General features: G+C 35.4%; 3 protein-coding genes across 9 annotated transcripts in view; 1 reads left to right on the forward strand and 2 right to left on the reverse strand.

Annotated features, from left to right (window-relative positions):
* The first annotated feature begins 5782 nt into the window (after positions 1-5782).
* On the forward strand, positions 5783-11061 carry LOC102616385 (disease resistance protein RPS2-like). 2 transcript variants are annotated; one of them, XM_006475109.4, is made up of 5 exons: positions 5783-6124; positions 6880-6949; positions 7068-7137; positions 7278-10503; positions 10755-11061. In XM_006475109.4, the coding sequence occupies exons 4-5, from the start codon at positions 7280-7282 to the stop codon at positions 10765-10767; spliced, it is 3237 nt and encodes a 1078-aa protein (XP_006475172.2). In that variant the 5' UTR covers positions 5783-6124; positions 6880-6949; positions 7068-7137; positions 7278-7279; the 3' UTR covers positions 10768-11061. The 2 variants fall into 2 exon arrangements, with proteins under 2 accessions (XP_006475172.2, XP_006475171.2); XM_006475108.4 differs by having other exon boundaries at positions 10775-11061.
* A 3798-nt stretch (positions 11062-14859) lies between these two features.
* Positions 14860-26124, reverse strand: part of LOC102613555 (uncharacterized) — a 31836-nt gene continuing 20571 nt past the window's right edge. Inside the window, exons 13-15 of one of the 6 annotated variants that reach the window (XR_008051738.1) lie at positions 17720-17810; positions 16427-16993; positions 14860-15046 (exon numbers count right to left, since the gene is read on the reverse strand). Coding sequence is in view for 1 of the 6 variants with exons in the window: in XM_052433710.1 (XP_052289670.1) it covers positions 17189-17273; positions 17720-17810 (176 nt within the window). In the remaining 5 variants the exon portion in view is untranslated. The other 5 variants (XR_008051735.1, XR_008051736.1, XR_008051737.1 and 2 more) reach the window with 5 other exon arrangements.
* Positions 18314-20987, reverse strand: LOC112497924 (uncharacterized). The gene is made up of 3 exons (XM_025097509.2): positions 19892-20987; positions 18780-19778; positions 18314-18462 (listed from the first exon to the last, which is right to left on the reverse strand). Exons 1-2 carry the CDS (start codon positions 20338-20340, stop codon positions 19589-19591), a joined length of 639 nt encoding a protein of 212 aa, XP_024953277.1. The 5' UTR covers positions 20341-20987; the 3' UTR covers positions 18314-18462; positions 18780-19588.

The raw sequence follows: 26124 nt of genomic DNA on the forward strand, positions 1-26124 counted from the left end.
ATTATATATATATTTTTTCATGAATTAAATTTGTGTCACAAGTTTTAGTTATTAGTCTGCATGATTCGCCTCAAATCAGACATGTAGGTCGGGGCGGGTCGTGTCCGTAGTTATCTTTAGTTCATAATCTTTATCCATAATTTCACTCCCCATGGATCGAGGCATCACAGACTTAATTATGTTATCCAATACTTTATGGAGATAGTATTCACAACCCACCCAAGCACGACAATAAAAATAATTCTTCATATAATTGCTGTTATAAGCCTCACCAGCAAAATCAGTCTTGTCAAAGCCACTGCTGCCAACAATCGCCACAACGGAAAGAGAAGGCTCTCCCACTATCAGTAGATCTAACAACTCCTTCATCTCATCCTCTAGACCCACGATATTCCTTTTCTTAGACCCTGCAGTCGAAGAAGAGTTGCGAGCTTCAATGAAGTATGATTTGAGCTCAACCCACAAACCGATGGTATTTGGTCGAAATTGTTGTAGCTGTTGTTTAATATCAATAATTTGACTTTGGAGTCCTAGAAGAGCATCGAATAGATCCTTGGAACTGCTTCCACTGATTTGTTGTGTGATTCTGCTGATCATAAATATGTAAATAACCTTCTCAGATTCATGGACAAAGTCTTTCATTTCTTTTAGAATTCCCTGAAGCTCTGAAAAATCAAATTCTTCTTCTCCTCCTAAGCTTTGGAACAGAATCTGGAACATGTCATTTTCATAGTTGCTTAGCAAGGAAGTAACAATTTCTATCTCGGTATATAGATTCTGAAATTGTTCCTTCGCAGCATCAGGCAGCGTTCCTTCTTCACCTTCTACCAGTCTCCTCAACCTCTCTGAAAATAGCCTGAAATTGATGTCCATATCTTCTCTTTCAGTGATCTACCAAAAGAAGTAACGTGATCCTGAATTTTTCCAATGCTAGCTACTTGCTCCTGCACTTGATCTATACAAGGTTTAACTTCATGAATCACAAGCACAAATATTTAAAGGAAATTATCAGCGGCTTACCCCAAGTTTACTCTATTCTCAAAAGTACTATAAATAATTTTGAATTTATTTGATTTTACACCTAATATATGCAAATATGCAATTTGTATCAATCATCTACCAAGAAAAAAGAATTATCTTTACAAAATGACAATACAGAAAAAAAAAATACAAATTATAGTGGTGGCCATTTTCGTAAGGGTGATTCTATTTATTTTGGTGGACGATTGAAAAAAATTATAGATATTATGTGTAAAATTGAATAAGTTTCACTTTTCATAGAATTTTTTTATAACATGGTAATTTTTAGGTGAATGGCCAATGATTTCCCAAAGATTTAGTAAGTTAATATTATATTCTCCTTCAACACATACATGAACGTATCGAGAAATTAAGGTGATGAGATGATGTTGATTTATAATAAGAAGAAAGAATGCGTATTAAAGAAAATGGAGGGTTGATGTAGTATCAACATAAAAAAAGAAAAAAATGGTGTATGATTGACATAAAGCCAAAAGTTATACTACCAGTTGCTATTAAAGAAAACAATTTGGGGTATTTAATTAATTAAACAGTTGTATTCCTGGTATTTATTTAATCTGGAGTATGATGACTTCATGAAGAAATTAAAAACAAATATATTCAATTTCTCAAGTAAAGCTCAATGAATTTTTAGTTGGAGCAAATTAATAATATGCTACCACTTGCAATTAATAAAATGCTAACCTAGCTATCAGGTTGCATTAGGTACTGTTCACGAAAGCACAAGGAATGGAATCGTTGACTGTGTTGCCACAAGATGATTGCTAAAGAGGAAGTTTAGAATTTCTATGGAAGTAACAGACGAAGTCAGAGTTGTTAGTAATAGTACCATGATGCTAAACAAACAACTTGTTCTTCAAAATTAATCTTAAATTAATAAACACATACTGCTAATCATAGTGATTTTTTTTATTAATAGTCTTTGAGCTAATCTCTCTCGTGCTTTGCACAGTGTGAGATTTGCCTAGGGAGTTACATACACCCCCACTAGGGACTTAGCATCCTCGCTAAGGTTTGCTCCATCATCGCTCAAGAGGACACGCGGAGCCGTTTTGATACCATCTGTCATGACCCAACTCAGACCTATCAAGTTATTGTCTGCTTTAGGCCTTAATAAGGCTCGCACAGATTTGTTCTTGGGGCGCCCATACACCCCAAAACGGGTCTTGTCAATTAAGGTGTGGATCACCATTTATAAACTCAGCATCTCTCTTGTGTTTTGTCGATGTGGGATTTGCCTAGGGTGTTACATACACCCCCCTTAGGGACTCAGCGTCCTCGCCGAGGTTTACCCCACCATCATTCAAGAGGACACACAGAGCCGCTCTAATACCATCTGTCATGACTCAACCTAGACCTGGTAAGATATTGTGCGCTTTGGACCTTAATAAGGCCCCTACAATTTTGTTCATGGGGCGTCCATACCCCCTAAAACACGTCTTACTAATTAAGATGTAGATCACCCCTTATAAACCCAGCATCTCTCCCGCGCTTTGCCGATGTGGGATTTGCTTAGGGTGTCACAGGTGTAACACCCAATTTCCATGATTATAGATTATGGAAATTTTGCTTTATTAGAAATCACAAATGGCATTATTGCCCTTATTAATAAAGATTGTTCATGGGGTAATTTTAGAAAAGACTTACTTTTTTTTTCCAAATTTAATAGGGTTTCTTAAGACTCCCTATAAATTCGTATTTTTCTCTCTTCCATAATCCTAAGTTCACAACGTTTTCTTCTATTTTCTCTGTTGCTCATTGCTCTCTTACTCATACCCTAGGATTTAAACCCTTGTTTTAGAGATAATTATAATGGTTGGTAAGTTTTACTCTCCCTATTCTCCACAAGTTTTCTTATCACTCTATTTAGGGTTTTAATTGGCATGATTTTAAATTGTTATAGACCATTATGCATGATTTAGGATGTGTTTACGTTGTACTTAGGGCTTTGATTTATTGTTGAGTCTTATTAATCAATCCTTGATACAATAAACATATTGAACAATTTTGGACAACATGAATATCTCAAAATTAAACGTATGTTTTATGAATAATTCATGAGAATAACCTTATCTTTTTGAAAACTAGACATGTAGGGCCTATTGAATAAATTTTATTTCATAAGATTTGACTTCGTTTTCAATTTTAAATGTATTTTAGAAGCAGATGCTACTACACTATAAAAATACGACTTCAGCAGAATGACAAACTTCACAAAATTATTTGTAGTACCAACGAATTCGATCCAACAAATTAGAAAAATTCTGAAATTTCAATTCGATCCAACGAATTGATATATGTGTCTAGTATTCACAATTTTAATTTCATAATTTTCTGATTAATTTATGATTTTCTAAAAATCTCGGAACCCATTCTGTTCAATTAAGGCACTGTAAAATCGTTTTGAATTTGTCAAGAAAAAAATAGTTTTGAAAATTTTTTTGGCATTAGATCTTCTTGAAATTTTTACATGAGATACTCATGAATGTCCATAATAGTTCTGTAGAATATTATGTCATTATGAATTTTAGATTAAGAGTTACAATTCTGAGAATCAGACTTGTACGTGTATGAATTAGAAAATCAAGTTATTGGAATAAGTTCTTAATAGTTATATCTTGTATTTGTTTAAGGTGTTTGAGGCTTTTAGATGCTTAGAGGTATGTTAGATCAAATTCTTTTGTTGAGGTAAATAACTTCATTCCTAATATCCTAATATACTGGATGTGTATAATTATTTTGATACTATTAGAAATATATGTATTTTTATACTCCTTAAAGGATCAATTTTTTTTCATAACAAATTAGTTTATGTACATATTTTCAAATCTGAAAATTATGTTATTTTTATGGTTTTAATATAATATTATAAAAGCCTTTAAATATGTAATTTATTTTGCTAAATGATTATCTTTTATGAAATTATCTCTAAACTACCATTTTGCAAGCCTAATTTATTGTTATGATCTTTTATGAGTCTGACAAGAATGTTTTGATCACATGTACAATTGAGCTTATTTGTGACTGTTCGGGGACCACCTCTTGAGACTATATGGGGGGACACCTTTCGAGGGTCAGAGTGCCGCGGAGTGCCGCGAAATACCACATACAGTGCAAAGTTCCACGTACAAGTCATTACATATGAAAAATTAAAATTAATTTGAATGTTTTGACTCATTATCCATAGTTATTCTGATTCTTATATATATATATATATATATATATATATATATATATATATATATATATATTCTGAATCAATATTGGGTTTTTGTTCTGAGTATGCGCACGATATTTTGATTTTGATTATGTTTCTGTTTCTGGCAGGGTCACCAGAAGTATAGATGACACTATGTGACATGAGCTAACTTTTTACTTTCTGTGTATGTGTTATACGATTTGCTTTCATAATTAACTATACTTTTGATATTTTGAATTACTATGAATTTATGTTATTTTATTGTAATATATCGTTTTATGAAATTTATGAATTATAATATATGTTTTAATAAAAAGAAGATTTGTAATATTTATATTTTTGGTATCGATAAGTCTAGTGTGTTGGGAATGATTATATTTATGGAGTTGATGGCTTACTCATTATCATTACTTTTTGCAGATTAAGTACTTTGTTGAGAGGTGTCTTTATCATTGGAGTTAGAGATTTGTTTGTTTGTTTGTTTTTTTTTTTTTTTTGCTAGTTGAATAAGAGAAGGACTAAACTCATGTCTCTTTTAAGTTTATTTATTTTATGAACTTGTAATTTGTGAGTTTTGAGACTTTTATTATATTTATGTCTTCAGAAGAGATTATTTAGTATTAGACACATGGATTTGTGGTTAGATTTATAAATAACCTCTTTCATCGCGTGTTCTGCACGTGTTAGATTTGAGATGTTGCAGTCATTTTCGTAAGGGTAATTATGTTTATTTTGGTCGAAGATTGAAAAAGAATTATAAATAGTATGTGTAAAATTGAATAAGTTTCACTTTTTTATAGAATTTTTTTATAACATGGTAATTTTTAGGTGGATGGCCAATGATTTTCCAAAGATTTAGCAAGTTAATTTTATATTCTCCTTCGACACGTACATGAACGTATCAAGAAATTAAGGTGATGAGATGATGTTGATTTTCAAGAAGAAAGAAAGAAGGCGTATTGATGAAAATGGAGGGTTGATGTAGTATCAGGCATATAAAAAGAAAAAAATGGTGTATGATTGACATAAAGCCAAAAGTTATGGCACAAGTTGCAATTAAAGAAACTAATTTGGAGTATTTAATTAAATACTTTGTCAGCTGTCTTCAATTAATTAAACAGTTGTATTTCTGGTATTTATTTAATCTGGAGTATGATGACTTCATGGAGAAATTAAAAACAAATATATTCAATTTCTCAAGTCAAGTTTAATGAATTTTTAGTTGGAGCAAATTAATAATATGCTACCACTTGCAATTAATAAAATGCTAACCTAGCTATCAGGTAGCATTAGGCTCTGTTCACGAAAGAGGACGGGAATCGTTGACTGTGTTGCCCCCCGAGTGTCCGAGGGAAGTGAAGTAACCGACAAAGTCGGAGTTGTTAGTAATACTACCATGATGCTGAACTAACCAACTTTTTCTTCAAAATTTACTGCTAATGATATTTATCTTAAATTATTGAGGACCTACTGCTAATGATAGTGATATTTATCTTAAATTATTGAGGACCTACTGCTAATCATAGTGATTTTTTTATGAAGAGTCTTGGACCAAAGCTGGCTTCCATTAGCTTGCTACTCATCAGCCTAGCCTGTTGACATTTCCACTAGGATTCAAGCAAGTCAATGGCTAAAAGAAAAGGTTAAACAAAGAGAAAGCATGAGCAAATCCTCCATCGTATCACCTATTCAGACAGATGATTGTTACTTGCCATGCCATAACAATAATCATCTAACTTCCTTCGAATCCTTATGACCATTTGTCTGCACCCATTAAGCATCGGAAAGCAGATACGAGGAGATTTCTTTTACACTTACCCTCTTGAATTGCCGGGAGGCCCAATCATATCTATGCATCAAGTATTGGTCCTGGCCATTTAGTAGGTACTTTTGCTAATTCTGCTTCAATGTTTGGCTGCCTTTCCAAATTGCTATATTCAGTAAGAGGTTCTCTAGTTTGCCATGACATATTTTCCATGTTTGCAATTTTTTTTTTTTTTCGTTTTTGGACTTCTTCTGTAAAGTTTTCTGGAAATAAACTCTGCCTATTTACTTTATTCCTCTGGAGCTGGGATTACTAAGAATAGAGTTTTGTAAGTTTTGATAAGGTTTGGTAAACTTTGGCATTATAATAAACCTGTTTCAGAAGTTTATAACTTACAGTTTTGCTGGTCGGGAGGTTTATTAAAAAAAAAAAAAAAAAATTCTTTGCTGTTGGTTTATTTTCTCAACATCTTGTAAACACAATGCTCTTTCAAGTTTTAGCATATGGAGCCAAGAAAATTATTGTGAGTTATTTTCAAAGTGGACATTAAAAGACTAATTTGGTAGAATTAAAAATTATCATGAAAGGAGGGGAAGCAAGCTAAGGAAACAAGGAGGAAGCATTTTGCTGATGCTAAATGAAAACAAAGAACACCTGCAATAATAATACAAGAAAAACAAGAAGATATCAAAATTTCCTTTTTTTTTTCCCCCTATAGATTTTCAAATTTTCTGAGTTGTAAACATATGTAACAATATTTTTTTTTTACCTCTTTGAGATTACAAAAAGAGCATTATCATGCATGGAATCTTTGAAGCTGTCCAGTAAAAATAAGCAAGTTCTTACTGCTCTTTCCAAATTCTTGAACTTGCAGACTAGAAAATATATCATTTTGCTAATGGTGCGTACTGATAGTGACACATCTACAAGGAAGAATGAAAAAGGTGCAAAATCGATCCTCAATTTCCAATTTAATTAGTGAAATAGTTTTTTATTCTACCACAGCGGTGATATTATGAATGCCATTGAACTTAACAAATGAATGATCAAATTTTTGTGCAGCAAGTGGGCATTGAAAAGCCAATATAAGGAATCTCTCAACTTGCCTTTGCGAATTCTTGCCATTTTTCAGGTACCTTTTGCTTGTTTTCTTCATGCTTTCCTTGTTGGTTCTTTTTAATTTCTTTTGGAGATTGTTGACTTTTCTTTTTTCCCCCTAATATGAGATTTTTCATTTTTCTCAAAATAATCTTTGCCAACTTTTCTCCACAGAAATGTGCTGGGCATGGATTCTAGCAAATATTGTTACTCCTGTAGCATCACGCACTGTCGACGGATTAGGAAACCGTGTCGAGGAGCAGATCGGTTACCTGTTAGATTATGATGACAACCTGGAAGGTTTCAGGACACGAGCAGGACAGCTGGAAGCTCGGAAAAATGATGTTCTGGGCCAGGTGGATAAAGCCAGAGACAACAATGAGAAGATCAAAGAAGCTGTGCTGCTTTGGCTTGCTAAAGCCATTCAGATTGAAATAGATAAGGAGATGATGGAAGAAAAAATTGAGAAGAACAAGGGTCCCTGCCATACATGGCAGCTAGATTGGCGCTTCCGTTGTCAGTTGAGTGAACTTGCCAAAGATAAGATTACTAAAATTGATGAGCTCATGGCTTCAAGAGATATTCATAGTGTATCAGATCTCACACAGTCTGCAGATTTGGGAGACTTGGCCACCCCTGATTATGTACCACTGGAAAGCTCATCCAAGGCATTAAATTCGATCATGAAACTCCTGAAGGATGACAAGGTCAACATCATTGGATTACAAGGCCCCGGAGGAATCGGAAAATCAACATTGATGGAACAATTGGCAAAGCAAATTGACACCATTGCTCCTCATGATAAAGCCCATGTGATTGTTGCTGAATCTTCCGACTTGAGAAGAATTCAGGATAAAATTGCAGAGCTTCTGAAATTCAAAATTGAAGAAGAAGATGAACTTCAGAGAAGAGCAACTTTGGCAAAGAGATTGAGGGAGAGGACCAAGAAGGTACTTATAATCTTAGATGATGTCCGCGAGAAAATCAATCTGGCAGTGTCAGGAATCCCTTATGGGGAAGAACGCAAGCGCTGTAAGGTTATTGTGACAAGTAGACGTTTAGATGTGTGCAGCAAAATGTCTGATGTAACTGTACAGATTGAAGAACTCGGTGAAGAAGACAGATTGAAGCTGTTCAAGCAAATAGCAAGACTTCCTGATTCTGAAGCTTTTGAGGGAGCAGCTAAGGTGATTGTAAAAGCGTGTGGATCACTGCCCAATGCAATTGCAATAGTTGCAGGAGCACTGCGGGGTAAGCTTGCTAATGAGTCGAATGAGAGTCTTGTCAATATCTGGAATGATGCTGTGGAGGAGGTTATCAGAGAATCCAGAGACATTAAAATTGAGGAAATTCCAAAAGAAGAATTCTTAGGTATAACAATTGGTTACAATGAGCTAAAGATGGTGGCCAAAGGTTGCCTACAATTCTGCTGCTTGTTTCCTGCTTATCGTAGTGTTCCCATAGAGGATTTTGTCATGCATGGCTTGGTGGATAGGCTATTTCGAGATGTTGACTCCATGGGGGGAGTTTTGAACAAGATGCAGTCAATCGTAGAAGACCTCAGGAACCGCAAAATTCTGTCCTACAGAGAAGGAGAAGGCACTTACAGAATCCATGATAACACACGAATAGTTGTCAAATACTTTGCAACGAAGGAAGGAAACAATCTCAAATCTGAAGCAGGTCTAAAGAAAGGGTGGCCTCAAGAAGATTTGAAAGAATACAAGAAGATCTCACTGATGGACAGCGGCATTAACAAGCTACCAGATGAACCTATGTGCCCACAACTGCTCACTTTGTTCCTGCAACATAATGCTTTTGATAAAATTCCACCTGGTTTCTTTGAGCATATGAGGGAAATCAACTTCCTCGATTTGAGTTACACTAACATTTCAACACTGCCAGGGTCTATTGAATGCTTAGTGAAATTGCGTTCACTTCGTGCAGAGAACACTCACCTGGAAAAAGCACCTTTGAAAAAAGAATTTAAAGAACTTGTGATCCTCATCCTTAGGGGATCTAGCATTAGGGAACTGCCAAAAGGCCTAGAGAGATGGATAAATCTGAAGCTCTTAGATTTGTCCAACAATATTTTCCTTCAAGGGATTCCACCTAATATCATATCCAAGCTCTGTCAGCTAGAGGAACTGTACATCGGGAACAGCTTTGGTAATTGGGAGCTTGAAGAAACACCAAACCCAAAAAGTGCTGCATTTAAAGAAGTTGCATCCTTGTCTCGCTTGACTGTTCTTTACATACATATCAACAGTACGGAAGTTTTATCTAAGCAGTTCGATGGCCCATGGGGAAATCTTAAAAGATTCCGGGTTCAGGTCAATGACGATTACTGGGAGATAGCATCAACAAGGAGCATGCACTTGAAGAATATATCAACCCCACTCGCTGACTGGGTGAAGTTGTTGCTGGAAAAGACAGAAGACCTAACTCTTACTCGTTCCAGAGATCTTGAAGATATTGGAGCAATAGAAGTACAAGGCCTCACTGCACTGATGACTATGCATCTTCGGGCCTGTAGCCTTCAACGCATTTTTCGCTCCAGTTTTTATGCTAGAGCACGGAATGCGGAAGAACTCAATGTGGAGTACTGTTACTCGATGAAAGAAGTGTTTTGCTTGGAAGAGAATGAGATAGAGGAAGAACAAGCTGGACTCCGAAAATTGAGGGAACTCATATTGGAGGGACTTCCCAAACTTCTAACCATTTGGAAAGGGAATCATTCAAAAGCGCATGTTGAGAATCTAGAAATAATGAGGGTGAAGGAATGTGGGAAATTGAAAAACATCTTTTCAAAAACTTTGGCTCTGAAGCTTGGTAAATTAGAGCAACTCTCGTTTCAGAAGTGTGACCGCTTGGAGGAAATTGTTTCAAGTGACGAACCAGAGGAGAAGCCTGAAGCTGCAGTTTCTAATATCCCACCACCGCCCATATTCCAGAATCTACAGAAGCTTATTATCTCAAAATGCCATAAAATGAAGAGCGTCTTTTCACTGACAATTGTTAAAGGTCTGAAAGAGCTCAAAGAACTGAACATTGTTGGCTGCAATGAGATGGAGAGAATCATTTCCGTATCAGACGAAGAAAGAAAAGAAGAGAGAGCCGACATACTCATTCAGCTGGAGAATTTAATCCTGGAGGATCTAACCGAGCTGAAAACTATCTACAATGGCAAAGAAATTTTGGAGTGGGCTGGCCTGGAAAGGTTACAGGTGCGGAATTGTCCAAATGTCAAGAGACTTCCTATGGATGCAAGTAGTGCACCAAAATTGGTTGAAGTAAGAGCAGAAACACAGTGGCTTGAAGCTCTCGAGTGGGAAGATGATGATGATTACTGCAAAGGCCGCCTGCTATCGCTTGCACAAAAGAGTGCACTTCAAAAAATGTGAGTTCTTAGCTCTGGCATTTCTTATTTTGATTTATTACAACATTCTTGCAAAACTGATAAATTTCATATTAGGATATTTTCTAATCCTACTGTGACTCACTCTTCAAACTATACTTGACAGTTAACATTTAGTAGGATAAAAAATCCCACAACAGCTGCAAATTGAAAGTCACAACATCTCAATTCTTAAAATATCTGCTCATGTAAAGATTGATCTTTAGCTCTTGATACTTGATCCTCTTTACCAGGGATGATATTTAACATGCAGTGAATGGGAGTATTTACTTCGAGGATTAAAAGCTGAAACTTGAAGTTGTTAACATCTTTGGAGAAGTGGAGGCTCTCTTGTTCAACAAGGACGCCAGTGGAAAACTGTTCATCGATTGTGTCTGGGTTTGTTGTTTTCAGCAGCTTTAAATTGAATAATTGATTGTGTTTCCTTGCTTTTTTGTATATGTCCGCTTTTGGGTATCGGAAACAATAATTTTAATGTGAACATACTATGCATGAAATTCCTTTCATAAATTTATGATTTGCCATATTTTGGATTGTTTATTTGTTTATCCCTGACAGTTTATTTAAAATATTTTCACAATGAATATGTTTTGAGTGGATTATTTCAAACAAAGAAACTTCTAAAATATTCCCTGATGCAATTCAAAATTTCAATGCGTAATTTCATTCAACATTAAGGACAGCATGTTACATATGTAGAAACAAGATTAATCTAAACAAAAAGAGAATCTAATGTTCAAGACAACTTTAACCGAGACATTATTCAGTCCCAATAATACTTCTTTCCCATGAAAATACACTAGAAATTTTATCATCTAGACATGATAAGACCTGTGAATCTAAGGATTTCTTCCCAAGCACATTTGAGATTATCACTAAAAGAGTCTGGCAAGCATGAAGTTCATGGGTTTGGCTACAATGCCGGGGGCATTGTAGCCGGCACCATGCCGGGCTCTCAAAAAGAGAGCCCGGCTGTCTTTGGCTGCCAAAGACTTGGTGCAGCCGGTTAACAAACCGGTTGCACCATATTTTTTTAAAAAATACAATATAAAAATTAAAAAATTAAAAAAAGTCAAAATAATTTTTTATAATATAATTAATAGCAAAAGATAAATAAATTAAATAATATAATACAAGCCCTATAATACAATATAATATAATGAAATAAAATGGCAAAAAAATAAAAAAATTGAAAATGAAAAAAAAAATAATATTTCAGGTTTAACGTCAATTGTTGCATGTCTGACGTCTCGATTGCATGTTTGACGTAAGATGTTGCATGTGTTAAATAAAGCCAAAATAAAGAATATTCCTGAATATTCCTGAATATTCTCGTCTGTTTCATGTTTGACGTCGAAGTTGCGAACTTTACGTGATAAGTTGCATATTTCGCATGAAGTGTAGCAAGTTTTATATTTAACGTCCGTTGTTGCATGTCGGACATCACGGTTGCATGTTTGACGTAAGCTGTTGCATGTGTTGAATAAAGCCAAAATAAAGAATATTCCCGAATATTCTAGTTCTTCGTTTCATGTTTGACGTCGAAGTTGCGAACTTTACGTGATAAGTTGCATATTTCGCGTCAAGTGTTGCAAGTTTCATGTTTAACATTAGTTGTTGCATGTTCGAGGGTTGGATTTTGTATTTGACGTACGATGTTGCATGTGTTGAATAAAGCCAAAATAAATAATATTCCCTAGTATTCTCATCCGTTTCATGTTTGACGTCGAAGTTGCGAACTTTACGTGATAAATTGCATATTTCGCGTGAAGTATTGTAAGTTTCATGTTTAACGTCCGTTGTTGCATGTCGGACGTCACGGTTGCATGTTTGACGTAAGCTGTTGCATGTGTTGAATAAAGCCAAAATAAAGAATATTCCCGAATATTCTCGTTCGTTTCATGTTTGACATCGAAGTTGCGAAATTTACGTGATAAGTTACATATTTCTCGTCAGGTAGTGCAAGTTTCATGTTTAACGTCAGTTGTTGCATGTTCTACGGATAGAGTTCATATTTGAAGTAAGGTGTTGCATGTTTTGAATAAAACCAAAATAAAGAATATTCCCGAATATTCCTGAATATTCTCATCCGTTTCATGTTTGACGTCGAAGTTGCAAACTTTACGTGATAAGTTGCATATTCCGCGTGAGGTGTTGCAAGTTTCATGTTTAACGTCAGTTGTTGCATGTTCGACGGTTGGATTTCATGTTTGATGTACGACGTTGCATGTTTTGAATAAAGCCAAAATAAAAAATATTCCCGAATATTCTCATTCGTTTCATGTTTGACGTCGAAGTTGCGAACTTTACGTGATAAGTTGCATATTTCGCGTGAAGTGTTGCAATTTTCATGTTTAACGTTAGTTGTTGCATGTGTGACGGGAGGATTTCATGTTTGACGTACGATGTTGCATGTTTTGGATAAAGCCAAAATAAAGAATATTCTGGAATATTCTCTCCCGTTTCATGTTTGACGTCCATGTTGCCAACTTTACGTGATAAGTTGTATATTTCACGTGAAGTATTGCAAGTTTCATGTTTAACGTCAGTTGTTGCATGTCTGATAGTAAGATTTCATGTTTGATGTACGATGTTGCATGTCTGATAGTAGGATTTCATGTTTGACGTACGATATTGCATGTTTTGGATAAAGCCAAAATAAAGAATATTCTAGAATATTCTCTCCTGTTTCATGTTTGACGTCGAAGTGGTGAACTTTACGTGATAAGTTGCATATTTCACGTGAAGTGTTGCAAGTTTCATATTTAACGTCTGTTGTTGCATGTTCGACGGTTGGATTTCATGTTTGACTTACGATGTTGCATGTTTTGAATAAAAGCCAAAAAAAAAGAATATTCTCAAATATTCTCGTCCGTTTCATGTTTGACGTCAAAGTTGCATAATTTACGTGATAAATTGCATATTTAACGTGACTTGTTGCGGGTTTCATGGTTTACGTCTATTGTTGCATGTTGGACGTCGCAGTTGCATGTTTGACATTAGATGTTGCATGTCTTGAATCAAGCCAAAATAAAGAATATTTCCGAATATTCTTGCTTGTTTTATATTTGACATTAAAGTTGCATACTTTACGTGATAGATTGCATGTTTGACGTAAAATATGGTAGGGTAGGTTTATATAAAATAACTAATTATAAAATGAGAGTGCATTTCAAAATTCCTTGACAAATCAAGTGATAATTTATAACTAAACTTCTTTTTTTTCAAATTTTTTTATTATTAATTAAGTTTAATTAAGCCAATCTATTAAGAAACAAATGAAAATATATTAAAATTAAATTAAATTCAACTTTTACCCAATAAATATATTTAGAAATATATCTAATTAAACTGGTACACAAATTACAAATGTTTTCATGAAATTACACACATAAGTTTAATAGTCTAACTATTTTTTACATGATTGATAAAAATGATGGCTTTGGAAAGAACTTGTGATTTGAAAAGAAAAATCTAGTTAATTATAATAAAATTACATATCTAATCCAACCTTTTTTCCTTATTTTAGTCAGATAATAGTTTTGAAAATAATTTGATAATTCAAGTGATAATGTCTATTCTTATTTGTTGTATAATATTTTTTTAGGTGCATTTCATTTTATTTTTATTTTTTTAGAGAATCTAATCATGGTGGATATTTTAAATTACTAAGTCATGAAAATTTTGAATTCAATTGAAATTTACAATCTTTTATGAATGAAAATATACAGCAAGACAAAAAAATTGAGAGATAAAAAGAAAATGTGGTAGAAAGAAAAGGCAACATCAATATGATCATTTTTTAAAGAAAAATTAAGGCAAAATCTTCCAAGTAATATGGTCAATTTCAATAAAATTACAACTTACTAGAGTAAATCCATCTACTAAACATCCAAAGTTGACAACATAATATTTGAATATCACCAATAACATCCTCAATCCGATGAGTTGAGCATTGGAGGGTTTATGTTAGAAAAATCTTCGACATCCCCTGACTAGTTGTTATGAACGCAAGCATCCTTGGAGAAAGAGCTTGAGGTTCCAAGAGCCTATTCGATAAGAAAGATAGAAGTACAAACCGACTCCCCAACAACTACTAATTTAAGTGTTGGCGTGGTTGTCTGGCCACTTCACAGCTCGACGAGAATTCAACATCAACAAATATTTTAGAACCTAGTGTATCTTCAATCATTTTGAATTAAATTGTATGACATTTTTTTCTTTTCTTCTCTTTTTTTGTGAAAACAAATTTTAATACACTTATTTTAAAAGAAATTTGTTAATGAAAAACAAAATAATGACAATGAAGAGCACTCATTTATAAAAATAAGCTACAAATTGAAAAACAAAATTCATATAAGTAGAATCTCCCAAAAAATAAAAGCATTGTCGAATTGAGTTACAAACTAATAATAATTTCATCAAAGTTTGTAAACCAAAGATTGTCCTAATATCAAAAAGTTTCCAATAAAACACTTATGCCAGATAATTTATAGAACCTAGTAATATCCAACTGAATTCTCCCCTGCAAATAATTAAAATTTTCAAGTTAGTCAATAAGAAAAAACAGCCATCAATCATAATAAGAAGCAACAGCAAATTACACTAAAAAAAGGCAGAAAAAAGCACCAAAACAACAAATATAAACAAGAAACAACAATTAAAAAAAAACCAAAAATGGCATAAAAAGATGCTCAAAGCAGCAATAAATTTATAAAAAATACCCTAAAATAGCAGTGAAAAGTGCTTTAAAAAGCATTAAAAAAATCCAAAAACAATAGTAAACATGCCTAGAAACAGTAGAAAAAAACCCCCTAAAATAGCAAGAAAACTGCCTAAAACTAGAAAAAAAATCTAGCAGCAAAATCTTCCATTGCCAGATAAAGCTATGAAAGAAAAGAAATAAAATTCATAGAGTCAAAGCTAACATACTGACCACTTGCTAGAAATTAAGCTATAAATCCCAAATTTTTACACAAATTAGTATCTGAAACAAGATTGGTTTGATATATGATAGTCAAGTAAAATACCTATAAAGTAGTACAAATTCAGCAAACCTAATGGCTTCACTCCACTCATTTTCTTAAGACTCCAGTGATGAGAAGCTGCCAACAGAATGATAAATTGAGGTTTGACAGGAAGCACACAAACTAAACAAGATACATAACAACTTTGTTATCCATGTTACACCCTAGAACCATTTCTAGGAATATTTGTTAGAATAGCCACCATAACAGTTGATGAGCAACATAAAACAGAGACAACAACAAAACCAGCAACCTGCAAAGTGCCAATTCTTCCATAATTAAATCAGATACACAATAGAAATAATTTACTATTAAAATCCCAAATTCATTTTATCTTCTTCCTGCATTTTCTCATCAATCAAACATAAAAGAGAGCTCCTATCCACACATGCAAACAACACCCACCATCTTGTCACATTCAAACACAACCCAAGATCACAAAAGTTAATTTTCCAAATTTAGTTAACCAAAGAAAATATACCATCAACTGGATCACCTTATAAATCAAATACAATTCCACGATATTACCAACCTCCCAAAAAAAAAAAAGGCACAAACTTTAAAATGAAAATAACAAGACCATGAAAAATAAGCAAAAGTGGGTATTTAAATCAAACATGATAGAATGCAACAAAAGCAAAAAAGCTTTCGATAGAAGCCAGGGCCAGATGGGGTACAAGCAAGCTAGGAGGTACCAATTAAAGATGCTTCATTCAAGAACAGAAAAGCTACCAGAATGATAAAAATAGAAAAAATGAAACAATAAACAGAAAATTGGGTGAAAGCTGCAACAATAGTTTCAATCACTTAACAGTACCAGCAAACTTATAGTAAACTTTAAGAACTAGATGTTTAAGCCACAGATAATGGGGACGTACCCATGAGGATAAAGACACAAGCGTGAGACCAGCAAAGCCGCCCATCCTTAAATTGTGCAGCAGACAAAGTCGAATGAAAAAGGAGGCAACGACGGTAGCGACGGAAACAGCTGGATCGGAAGCGAACAGCTCAAGATGAAAGCAACAAGTTAATGGATTGGATTGTGTGCGTGAGATGTGGCTTCGATTTTATTTGATTAGTCAAGAAATCGAAGAGAGAAATTAGAGAGAAATTTGTGATTTCTGAGAGAGAGGCAAGAAATTGAGAGAGATTGGGCACGGTTGAAACACCTAAATTATAAAAATATAAATTTTGCAGCCTTTGGGAACTGGTTGCTTCGGTTGCCCTTTTTTTGTTTTTTTTTTTATTTCTTTTCAATGTCAGCCGTTGGATTCATTTTACTTGAATCCAACGGCTGCGTTTACAAGCCGGCACGATGCCGGGCCTCAATGCCCGGCATTGTAGCTTTAGCCTAAGTTCATCGATCTTCTGCAAATCAGTCAGTTCCAATGAGAGATCCTTCCACGGCTGGTAAAACGACCTGTCCAAGACACAGGTAAAACGACCTGTCCAAGACACAGTAAGTTGGAAATAGTTTTACAGGGACCAACTAATACATCAAAGCTTGGGTTTAAAAAAATGCAAAGTATTAAAATATAAGATGAAGCCAAAAGTGTGGAGCATGAATTCCTATATCCAACCAATTTTCCAAACATTACAATTTTTGAAATATTTCTTCATTGTTAACCGAAACTTCATTTTTATCCTAGGTGAAGTAACATTTTCAGATAACCAATATCAATCAGATCTCTGCCTGAATACATAATCAAAGTTTCCATGCATTTCCTGTAGAAAACACAAAAATTGATTTAGACAAAGCCATCACTGGAGTGGTTCAGTAGTATTTTCTTAAAAATGTTTTATAAATATACTAAACTACAACTTTATTTCCTTTAAAGAAGTCCAAACTACAGCTTGAATTTTTTAAAAAGACCATAAAGTTATGTCAACTAATGAAGAGGCAGAAAGACAGCTTTGAATATCAGTTTTGGCGAATTTTTGGAGTGGTATACTGTTGGGGTGTATATAAGCCAGGTTTTATACTGTATAGCTCGTACTTGAGCTTTTTAATGCCTACTCGTCACAATAGATTAATTGAAGGAGAGCAAAGTTGTCGAAACATACTTCTGGTTCGTAATGATTAAAAACCCTTCAGTTCCACATCTTGTTTATAAAGCAGGGAAACAGAAACACACATGAAAACACACAAATTAAAAGAAAGAACATGTTACCATCTCCAACAAGGATTAGCTTCTGCAGGGCAGTGTATTCTTGACCACAGCGATGCCAGGGAAGTCCTATGACCAAGCTTAAAAGCTGATCCTGATTCAATTGAAACATGAAAGATTAAAACCTAGAGAAAGTATATTTTCTCAAGAATCATAAAACTTGAAAATGCATATTCTGTGAAGAAATTAGAGAAGGAAAATCCAAGCACAGTGAATTCAGTGAACAAATTAAAAGAAAACAACCTGTTTTTCTTTTTTCTTTTTCATGTCAGATGAAGTAACAAGCAAGCAATTAATTAAAGTTGCATACCCGCATATTCTGAGACATCAGAGAGGAGCAGAAGAGAAAGTGCAGATATAACAGAAGGGAGCCCTCCGCAACACAAACCAAGAAGCTGTTGGAGGTAAAAGATTGCGGCAGCTAATATCTCTTTACAATCAAATCTACTTTTGTTGTTTTCTACACATTTGTTTCCAAAATCCTGGAATAAAGAATTCAGGGTTTCATACGAGCTTTTTGAAAGCTTGGAACCTGGGATGTCAAGTTTCCCAAAAAGCTTCCCTAGAATTACTGAAGCAAAAGGCCACCGTAAAAGTTTAGAAGTTAAAGACTCCTCAAATGGTGCATCCTCCAACATGTTTCTCAGATGGAGATGGGATTCTCTGAGTTTGTACATTTGTCCAGAGTCGGACTTCAAGGCAGTAGAAATTGCCCAGGTAAGAAAGCTCGAAAGCTTTACTTGGTTCTGTGAAACACAAAAGAAAAATGCCCCCTCATGAGATTTAAGGATTGAATAAGAAGTTGAAAGTTATCAACAATCTTGTTTCAAAATTTTCAAGAACAATATTATATTCAGAAAATTTAGAATAATACCTAGCAACCAAGCTACCATAAAAACTTAAAGATATTATTGAAATTCTAGATACCATCTAGAATTCACTACATGTCCTGAAATCCTGATGCAATGTGGAATTCACAATGGAATATTGAGAGAGTATGTATGTATAGGTGGATACAATATGAGAGAGCGAAAGTGCAAGTGGAAGAAAGAGAGAGAAATACCACACGGAAAATGTCAATGGAAGGTGAGCTCATCAGTATGACTTTTAGCGCAAGCTCTGCATTTGCACCAGATCTTGCAGTATTATACATATCCACTGATTTGAACGAGATTGCATAAGTACTTTGAAAGAACATTGGAGAAGTTGACGATCATGAACAATGATGGTAGTTGAAGAAAGCTTGGATATGAAGAATATCCCAAAGACCCCCCACCCTGACATAATCTGTTAACAACAAGACAAAGAGAATTGAAACTTACAAGATAAAACTTGAGAGTATCAAGAATCTTTGAGTGGAAGTATATATCTGCATCATTGAGAGCAATGGCAGGCTTAGAGCAAAGATTCAAACCCCAAATTTCCAAAATTGCACTCATTATCTCCTCTTCAGTATCCACACCATCCACAATAATTGTATCTGAAATATTTTCACTGCCCTTCGGTATAGTAATTTGAGCATCCACATTCATCTTACTAATAATAATATCTGTATCCTCATTCAGGAGGGTAGTTTTTAATTTCTTCCTGCTTTTGCTCTTACATTCTAAAACATGTGCTGATTCAGCGTTTCTCTTCAAATGTGACTCACGTTCTCTACTTTGGCTACTTTGCGAGGAAAGGAAAGTCAACAAAACTTGCGGATCAGGAACCAAAGTTCGGACTTCATTCTGAATCTTTTGAATAAGAGATGCCCAATGTTGCACGATTTGACTGCTAGAACAAGAACTATGGTGTAAAGCACTTATGAAGGAATCCAACAACTTTAGTGCCTCCAGAAGAAGCCTTAAAGTTCCATGCTTCACAAGAACATCAAAGTGGAAGCAACCCCTTGTTGATTACCGACCGGCTAAATGGTCGAGGACATATGCAACTCAAGATACTCTGCACATCAGGATTATCTATGGAAGGGGAATCTTGAGATTGCGTATCAAGGAAATCAAAACAAAGGCCCATGCCAACTGAGGAGAGTAGGTTTGCTGCCAGAGAAACACTTGCAAACCTGCAAGTGCATCAGTTAGCACAAGAATGTGGAGGAACGTGAGAAAGAGAAATAATAATCAAACAATCAGAGGAAAGGTCAATAGATCATGCAGAAATTTATAGAAAGCTGACCAGTTAGATGATGAAAAATCTTCAAGGTTGTACGGGAATTCACTCATGTATGCTGAGGCCAAGGACGGTCTCCCTTGAAGAATAGCGAAAAGTAGATCTCTATGATAACTGATCTCTGTAGCTTTTAGCTTCTTCAGAAGCCCCGTTAATCTCTTTGGATTACCCCTTAATGGATTTGGTTGTCTCTTCAAATATGACATCAAACCACTGCAAGGATCAGTGCAGACAGTAACTAGAACACTGTGGGCTAACTCTGCAGTGGGCCCACCATTCTCCCTACCAGAGATACTGATTAACTGTTCCAGAGTAACCCTCCCGAAGAGAACACTCCGAAGACCTGGGGGCACTAATGAATCTTCTGTAATGACCCTATTTTGCAATGTAGACAAGACATAACCAACAATCTCGTCTTCATCATTCCCAAGTCCACGAAGCACACCAGAATACATTTCCTTCTTGAAGGATCCACCTCAATAATCCTGGTTTCCCTACCTCTAAAAATGACATTGCAAACCTGACAAATGAGTTCCTTGTCAAGTGCTTCCTTTTCAAGTCACTCCCCCTCCGTTTATACTCTGCAAGCTTTGAAAATACGGGAAGCTTGAAATCAAATTTCTTTGCAACCTCAGAAGCCAACCCTGAGCCACGTCTAACACAATTAAGCAATTTGGTACACTTTCATCATATCAAAAATATAAACGTCTACTTCAAATAACTAGTTTTTCAAGTTATCAATCAAACATTATTTTCTGCTTGATGGATGACCGAGAGGGCAATAAAACCAATAAGAATAAAATAAAATCAAGAGGAAAAAAATTTGGTTAGAGGCTCTGATGCAGCTAAATAACTACAACTCGGGGGAAAGACTGCAAAGAAAATTGATTGAATCATCACAAAAACCCATATGTGAGACTTTTTTTTTTTTTTTTTTTTTTTGTGATACGGAATTATGTGAAAAGAAGCATTGGACCTTTAACAGCTGATAGTGAGCTGGGTTCATCCATTGACGAGAGAAGAGGACTTTTGAGCTATTAATGTTCGAATTTATTATTTAGCGTTCAAGGAAAGGATAAGAGTTTTAGGAGGCTTTGTCATGATAGAGAATGGGGAAGCTCGGCTACGGATGATTTCAAGTCTCAAAATTGGGCCAAGCCCACGAATCCTGGAGCACAATAACACCGGCTCACCCTATCACAAACCCGCGAGTCATCTCTCTCCACGTGTCCCTCTCCAAATGTCCCTATAAAAGGCCAACGTAGCTCAAGATTTTCCCCGGCTCAGTTTACCCTCTTCATCGGATCTGAAAAATCAATTAATAACGCTTTGTTAATTGATATAACGATGATGCAACAACAGCCATCACAGCCTTCCGATCAGACTAGCCACTACCAGCAGCAACATCAGCAGTGGATGGCGTATCAACAGCAGTCGTCGCAGCAGCAGCAACAACCTCAAACTCCAGTGCCACCTCCGGCTGGATGGACTCCGCAGCCGGTGCCTCCTCCAACTCAGCAGACGCAGCCCTACGGTGTCGCCCCCGATGCTTCATCCGACGGGATCCGTTCTTTGTGGATCGGAGACTTGCAGCCGTGGATGGGGGAGAGTTATATCGCCCGCATCTTCGGCCGTACTGGAGAGGTAATAGCAAGTATAACGATGCTTTGTAAAGATTTGCTGATGGTAAAAATTTGACTGTGTTAAGTATACATGGATAACGAATTATGTAACTTTTGAATGGGGTCATCGCATGTACGGTTTCTATCCTCTGGATTAGGTCTGGCATCTGTGACTTAATGTTATCACTCAGTGTGGGTGTTTGCAGCTTTTCAATTAACGAATTATTGGAACATTTTTTTATTAATCCAGTATCTTTTTTCAGATATCTAAACCTAATTAAATCCAAATCCTTATCAAAACTTTGCATAATTACATTTGATGCGTTATCTGCCAAATTGATTGTCTCATTATTGAGAAGGCAGCCCAAGTTTTTTATACAACATTCTGAAGTTATTGTATTTATTTCAAAAACAATCTGAAAATTGAATGATGTATTATATGATCAATTTATGTTGATTCCTAAAACACTGTGATTATGATTCAGAAGCTGCTGTTAATCGATTTGCTTAATGGATTTCTAGTTCCAAAAGCTTATTTTATGTTATAATATACAGAATGGTTTTATCTTAAATTGATCAATAGGGTCGCAAGATATAATTTGCTGGTAACAATGCATATATCGTGTCATGGAGATCTGCGAATATGTTTGAAGCACAGACATGGTAGAATATGATGTTCATCAACTGTCTGGAGCCATGGTAGCATGCTACTTGTGTGATAATTTTTTATTCCTTCGAAGACTTGACTTTGATTATGGAACAATTTTCCCCCCCTGGAAGAGGGCTCAAGGATATAGGCTTTTGCAATATTTCGTGAGGAATAGGACGATTTTTCAGGCTTTTTTTTTTTTTTTTTTTTTTTGGGCCATGCGGGGAGGTTTTGGTTTTGGGAATCTTCATAATCCAGATTCTTCGTTTTTGATGAATTGATTGTTAGCTTTTAGCTCTTCCTTGAGTTGTCTGACTGCTTGTCCATCTTCTTTGTATCCTTTCATCCAATGGTTTTTAATGAAGTTCCTCTTCTGTTGTTATTAAAAAAAGTGTATGTGTATGTCTCTAACTATGGTGTATCCTGTTTTGTTTGTATGTAAGTTGTGCGTTTGGTTTTCTTATTTAATTGAATAATCAATTGTGGACATGTATAATAAAATAACTGTACGAGTGTGTGGTTATATAGTCAATGTTAATTTATGATAGTGGTTATACACAAATGGATCATCCAAACACAAAATATATAAAATATTTGAGATTCAAATTATTGTATTACATGGCATGTTTTCTTCCTTGTCTACCTCTCTTCCCGACTGTTTTATTGGGTGTTTCTTAGAGACATGTTTGTTTGCTTACAGTTTGTTTCGGCAAAGGTTATTCGCAACAAGCAAACAAATTTTTCAGAGGGTTATGGTTTTATTGAGTTTGTTAGTCATGCTGCTGCAGAGAGGGTTTTGCAGACTTTTAATGGCACCCAAATGCCAAGCACTGAGCAAAACTTCAGACTGAATTGGGCAACCTATGGGGCTGGTGAGAGGCGTCGAGATGATGGTCCTGATTTTACAATTTTTGTGGGAGGTTTGGCTGCCGATGTAACTGACTATATGCTACAAGAAACATTTAGAGCCGTCTACTCGTCAGTGAAGGGTGCTAAAGTGGTCACTGATAGAACCACTGGACGCTCTAAGGGATATGGTTTTGTGAGATTTGGGAATGAAAGTGAACAATTGCGTTCCATGACTGAAATGAATGGTGTGCTCTGCTCTACTAGACGTATGCGGATTGGGCCAGCCGCCACAAAGAAACCTGCCACTGGCCAGCAATATCAGAAAGGTATGTTTGCAGTTGGTTATGCGGCTAATGTTTTGCTGTAATTTCCGTGAGAAAGCTGTTTGCCTTTTGCTATTATCTGTTAAATGTTTGTCCTCTACCATATCGTGCTTTATGGTAAAGCTTTACGACCATTTGAAGTCATAAGTTGAAGTTTGTTGATTATATGCAACTATTTTAGAGGTGAAGTTGTCAAATGGTATTCTAAATTGACATTCATTCAGTTAAGCAAGTGAAGATATGCGGAATTTACGAAGTCATTTCCTTCCAGTAATTGCCTTTGTAAACTTGGGAGCAGTTAATTCAATTGAAACATGCATAAACTTATATAGAACTTGTGGAAAATATCTTTTAGTTAGCTGTAATTAGCATAATTATAGGAGTTTTAAATTAGCAACATTAGAGAAATTAATTTAGGAGTTATTTTAGGAAAGACTAGATTATGTTTTTTCCTATAAATATGTAACTGTATTGATTAGAAAGAAATATTGTGAGAAAAATTATTCTTTTCCACATGGTATCAGAGCTCTGTCTCTTTGGTTCTTTAAACCGGTCTTAATTGCCTGAAAATTGTTCGACGGTGTGTATTGCCGCGGCTGCTACAAACAGATCTACACTTCTGGAATTGAAGGAGTGAAACTTTACCAACATATTCTGTTCAATTCAAGTCAGCATTGTTCCAACCACTGTTCAAGGATCTTTTGGACTTGCGACTACTTTAGTTAGAATCTGAAACAAGCTATGCCAAGTCAACTTGTATCTAGCTGGTTCAGGCTGAATCAGTTTGGGACTAATACTTCTTCAACATTTGTGGATCAGTTTACCACTTCCTTTGAGGATATCAGTATAATTTTGAATTATCTAAGCCCATTAGATTTTTTTTTTTTCTTTTCAATCTTGTTAGTCATACTATTCTTATTTAAACTGGTCTATTTCTGCTTTTAGTCCCATTTGTGATTGGCTAGTTTAAATGTTGCTTCACTTTCAGGATACTCTTGGATCATTGATTCAGGAACCACAGATCATATGACCGGCCAGTCCAATTTATATACTTCCTATAACCTTTGTTCAGGTAGACAGAAAGTTAAGATTGCTGATGGTACACTCTCCTCTGTTGCTGGAAAAGGGCGTATTCCTATCTCAAAAAATCTTTCCCTAGATCATGCTTTACATGTTCCAAAATTTTCTTGCAATTTGCTTTCAATTAGCAAAATAACCAAAGATCTGAATTGTGTTGCTAAGTTTTTTCCTTCCTACTGTGAATTTCAGGACATGCGCACGGGAAAGGTGATTGGCACTGGTAAGGAGATTGATGGACTCTACTACTTTGAAAGTGAATCTGCAAGTTCAAGTAATCTGTCTTACACACACTTGAGCTCTTCTAATTCGAGTTCCAACAAAGAAATCGAACTTTGGCATAAAAGGTTAGGCCACCCAATTTTTCCATATTTGAAAAAACTATTTCCTAGTTTATTCAAGGACAAAAACCACCAGGACTTTCAATGTGAAGTGTGCGAGTTAGCCAAACATCGAGTTCGTTTTTCTGCCCAACCACATAAGGAGTCACAACCTTTCTCTCTAATCCATAGTGATATTTGGGGTCCTTCACGTATCAATAACATTTCTGGGGCTAGGTGGTTTATTACCTTCATTGATGATCATACTCGTGTTAGTTGGGTCTATTTGCTCAAAGAAAAATCTGAAGCTGCCAGAACATTTCAAGATTTCCATAAAATGATTAAGACCCAATTCCAAGCCAACATTCAAATTCTTCACACTGATAATGGAAGAGAGTATTTTTCCACAATACTTGGTTCTTACCTAACAAATCATGGGATTGTACATCATAGTTCTTGTGTAGATACACCCCAACCAAATAGGATTGCTGAAAGGAAAAACAAACATCTACTTGAGGTTGCTAGAGCCTTAACATTTACCATGGCAGTACCTAAAACCTTTTGGGGTGAAGCTGTTCTTACTGCCACTTATCTTATAAACAGGATGCCATCAAGGGTCTTAAATTTCAAAACTCCACTTGACACATTAAAAAATTTATATCCTTTATCAAAACTGTTTTGCTCTCTCACCCCCAAAGTTTTTGGTTGTGTAGCATTTGTCCATATTCATAACCAAAATCGAGGGAAACTAGATCCAAGAGCCCTTCGGTGTGTTTTTTTAGGATATTCTCCTACCCAAAAAGGTTACAAATGTTACCATCCTCCAACTCGAAAATTTTTCGTGTTAATGGACGTTACTTTTTTTGAGAATACTTCTTTCTTTCCCAAAACTTCTCTTCAGGGGAAGACTAGACATGACAAAGATGAAGATATGTTTTGGTCTACTCTAGATGTGGTTAATTCCAATACCCATGAGTCTTTATTTCCTAGCGTTTCAGAGGATTCTTCCCAGCCTCTGGCTCCAAATATATTCCTAAATGTCCCTAAACCTCAAGAAAACATTTCCTCCGAGATGCCAAAATCTTCATCATCTAGTGTAGATCATCCTAATCCTAATAATTCCCAACCTTTGTCTTCACCAATTGAAACTCCATTTAAGTGTGTGCAAGATAGAGACTATGAACTAAAGGTTTACTCAAGAAGGAACAAGATACAGCCTCCTCAACTCCACCAGTCACCTTTGCCGAGTGCTGAAAATTTGGAAAACAAGGGTAACTCTTTTGTATCTAACCTTCAAAAAAATGTTGATTCAGTTGAGTTTTCTGATCTTGATCTTCCGTCTTGCACTTTGCATCCAATTTCAAACTTTGTTTCTTGCCACATGCTGTCCTCTTCTTTT

Source organism: Citrus sinensis, chromosome 9 (genome assembly GCF_022201045.2).
Source record: "Citrus sinensis cultivar Valencia sweet orange chromosome 9, DVS_A1.0, whole genome shotgun sequence".
Lineage (NCBI taxonomy): Eukaryota > Viridiplantae > Streptophyta > Magnoliopsida > Sapindales > Rutaceae > Citrus > Citrus sinensis.